This window comes from Vipera ursinii, assembly GCF_947247035.1.
Source record: "Vipera ursinii genome assembly, chromosome: 3".
NCBI classification, from domain to species: domain Eukaryota; kingdom Metazoa; phylum Chordata; class Lepidosauria; order Squamata; family Viperidae; genus Vipera; species Vipera ursinii.
The window spans coordinates 75,280,134-75,284,174 of NC_139516.1; the positions used below are offsets into that span (position 1 = coordinate 75,280,134).

Below are 4,041 nucleotides of genomic sequence, written 5' to 3' on the forward strand. Positions count from 1 at the left end.
ATTGGACGCCACAACCAAGGAGCGGGAAAAGAGACTGTTTGTATTGGTTACAGTTCAAACGCTTTCTCTATAAAAGGGTTGCAACATTTGACAGTTGACAGTTGACTTTGTGTATTCAATAAACTCGTTCAGTGTTAACCACTCTGAGTCCTCGTCAATTCGAACCAAACAACTGGCGACGAGGGTGGGATTGACAGAAGACCAGAGATTAGGAAGAATTGTCGTGAAGGCGGCAAATTCAGAGCGAGTCACAGTCAACCGAGCGGCCGCGGCAGAATAGGAAAAAATTCTCCGAATGGCGCAAATCGGGTCACTGAAGGAATTCGACCCTAACTTCCCCGAAGATTGGGAAGAATACATCGGTCAGGTCGAAGGATTCCTGTTAGTGAACGGAATCACTGACGACCGAAAAAAAGCGGCGGCACTTTTGACAATCTGCGGCACACCGGTCTACAGAGTTGCTGTCGGGCTGTGCCAGCCACAACCAGTCTCCAGCGTGCCCTATGCCGACCTCCTCGCAAAATTAAAGGTTCACTTTACTCCCCGAAGGTCCGAACTCTTTTGGCGGCGCATCTTCGAAAAGAGAAATCAGAGACCGGGGGAGTCCATACAGAAATTCGTCGCTGCCGTCAGGGAAGCCGCAGTACGTTGCAAATACGATAATTTAGAAATTAGAATTCGGGACAGAGTCGTGCTGGGCTTACGTGATGAACAATTACAAAATAGAATAATCGCCAAACCTACCGGCGATTTACAGGAAGTGCTCGACGAACTCCTAACGTATGAGTCAACCGGGTATCGCGACCCCCCCCGCAGTAGCATGGCGGCAGCACCCGAAATTAACCAAGAGGGCTATGTGGACTGCGGGGAGGTGGATCAGCAGTGGGAGGAAGAGATCGCCGAAGTCTCCAGGCGATTTGGAAAGATGGCACCAAGACAACTCAGAAGCGAGGGGCCTGAACCTGGCCGCCGGCAACAACCCGCAACACCGCAAAGACCACCGACCGGGGCACAACGACCGTGGCGGGACACCGCAACCAGACCGCGCGACAACGAAACCCAGAACCGATGTGGCAGCTGCGGCGGCAACCATCCCCGCGCTTCCTGCCGATTCCGTACCGCCAAGTGCAGGGCTTGCGGCAAGACCGGCCACATCCAGGCCATCTGCAGAAACCGCGTTCGGGACACCCGTCTGAACGAAGTCGATGTGTGGCCAGAGGGTAAGGTAACCCCCAATGCTAGTGGCAAGGAGACCCCTAAAACCCGGGTGAAATTTCCAAACCTAAGGGAGGTGGCCCGAGTCAATCGGAGACGGCGGGGAAGGGGTCACAATTTTCCGGACGGAAAATTAAAAATCACAGTCCTTCTGCAAGGGGTCCCTTGCAGAATGGAAATCGACTCAGGGGCTTCAGTGTCGATAATTTCCACTGAAACCCTTGAGAAAATTGAACAACTAAGCGGAAAAATAATTCCACTTAGTCCAACAAATATTCAATTAATGGACTTCCAAAAAAGTCCAATAATCGTAAAAGGAAAGACCAGCCTTAGAGTAAACTTTAAGGGGTTTAAGGGGGTCTTAGATTTGATAGTTACGGAGGGGAATAGGACCAGCTTAATAGGGCTTAATTGGTTTCCTGCCCTGGGAATTTGGATAGGGGGAATAAATTCAGTGATTAGAAATAAGACCCTCGAATCCGTCTGCAAAGAATTTGCAGACGTATTCGATGGATCTCTAGGCAAGTACAAAGGGCCCCCCATTAATTTTAACCTAGACCCCTCAGTAAATCCAATCAGGCTAAAGGCCCGGAGGGTACCTTTTGCCTTAAAAGAAAAAATCGAGGCCGAGCTCGACCGGCTTGTAGGCCTCGGAGTTTTAGAACCTGTTGAGGGCGGTTTGTGGGAGACGCCGATTGTCACACCCCTCAAACCCAATGGGGATGTGAGAATCTGCGCCGACTACAAGGCCACCCTCAACATTGGAATGAAAAAGCATGCTTACCCGGTCCCGACGGTGAAGCAGGTCCTCGCCACGATCCAGGACGCCGCCATCTTCGCCAAGCTCGACTTGGCGCATGCGTACTTACAGTTGACTGTTTCCAAAGAGGCTGCAGAGGCACAGACAATTGTTACCCACAAGGGGGCGTTCCGAGTCCACAGACTGCAATTTGGAATTGCAGCAGCTCCAGGCATCTTCCAAGAAGTGATGGAGAGGACCTTAAAGGGCATACCTGGAGTATGCCCTTACTTTGATGATGTCCTAATAGCTGGAAAAGATGAAGGAATGTTAGTAGAGCGGCTGGAACAGGTACTGGGTAGATTTAGAAAGGCTGGATTAAAATTAAAAAAGGAAAAATGTAGCATAGGGGTTAAATCCACTGATTTTTTGGGGTTCAGGATTGACAAAAGCGGAGTCCACCCTACCCCTGAAAAAATTAAAGCAATAAAAGGGGCTCCTGAACCAAGGAACAAGGCGGAGCTACAGGCCTTCCTAGGCTTGGTAAATTTTTATCACACTTTTGTGCCACATAAGGCTGCCATTGCAGAACCACTGCACAGGCTTTTAGATAAGAAGACCCCTTGGCATTGGCAAGACAAGCACAAAGCGAGTTTCCAGACCTTAAAAGACATCCTTTCCAGTAGTTCAACTGTAACCCACTTTATAGAAAACAGACCAATCTACCTGGCGTGCGATGCTTCGCCTTATGGCGTTGGGGCAGTAATCAGCCATTTAGACACCCAGGGAATGCAAAGACCCATTGCTTACTACTCCCGCACACTAACCAAGGCTGAGCGGAACTATGCTCAAATAGACAGGGAAGCTTTAGCCATAGTGGCAGGAGTTAAAAAGTTCCACGACTACCTGTATGGCAGGAACTTTACAATACTGACAGACCACAAACCCCTGCTGGGACTGTTTACCACAGATAAACAGACTCCCCAAATTATGTCTCCCAGGATGCTGAGATGGTCCATTTTCCTCTCAGCATATTCATTTTCCCTCCAATACCGACCAGGTAAGGACATGGGTCACGCAGACGCTCTTAGCAGATTGCCCCTTAGCACAACAGAGGAGGACCCTGCCCCAGTGGGACAAGTAATGTCCCTACAAGATATTCCTGATTTGCCCCTAACTGCTAAAGACATAGCTGAGGCAACCAATAAGGACCTCATCTTAAGGAGAGTAATGGCCTGGGTCATGAGCGGTTGGCCCAACGCCAACCCGGACGTAAAATACAGTCCATTTTTCAGAAGGAAAGATGAACTATCAGTTCATATGGGTTGCTTACTCTGGGGAACTCGTGTAGTAATTCCGGAAATCCACAAATCAGCTATTCTATTTGAATTGCATGAGGGACACCCTGGAATAGTAAGGATGAAGGCCCTGGCTAGGAGTCACTTGTGGTGGCCAGGATTGGACCACGACATTGAGGAATGCGTTGCCAATTGCCATCTGTGCCAACGTTCCAGGCCTGAACAACAACACATCCGCACACATAAATGGGAGCTAGCTAGGAATCCTTGGTCCAGGATTCATATTGACTTCGCTGGACCTTTCCAGGGGTTAACGTTCCTTGTAGTGGTCGACAGCTACTCTAGATGGCTAGAAGTAGTACCGGTCAGTTCAGTAACGGCAGGCAGAACAATACAGGCATTAAGGGGCCTCTTTGCCACTCATGGGTTGCCGGATTTAATAGTGTCTGATAACGGCCACAATTCACATCTATTGAATTTCAGGATTTCCTCAAGGCCAACTCGATTAAGCACAAGACTTCTGCACCCTTCCACCCCTCCACCAACGGATTGGCTGAAAGGAATGTGAGGACCACGAAGGACGCGCTTAAAAGAATCATTCGAGGTGACTGGCATCAGAGACTAGCTGAGTTCTTGTTGGCTCAGCACACAACCCCTTGTTCGGCTACAGGGAAAAGTCCAGCTGAAATGAGGTGGGGCAGGAAAATATTGACCAAGTTGGACAGATTACACCCTGACAGACTCCAACCTAACATTGAATTAGACATTCCTAACAGAACATTTGAAGTG

The 4,041-nt window shown here is 49.3% G+C and overlaps 1 protein-coding gene across 1 annotated transcript; it reads left to right on the forward strand.

Annotated features, from left to right (window-relative positions):
• Positions 1-295: 295 nt before the first annotated feature.
• Positions 296-3,789, forward strand: LOC310637642 (uncharacterized protein; the record flags this gene model as incomplete). Its single annotated transcript, XM_083358145.1, has 2 exons — positions 296-1,220; positions 3,736-3,789. 2 exons carry the CDS (start codon positions 296-298, stop codon positions 3,759-3,761), a joined length of 951 nt encoding a protein of 316 aa, XP_083214271.1. The 3' UTR covers positions 3,762-3,789.
• Positions 3,790-4,041: the final 252 nt, after the last annotated feature.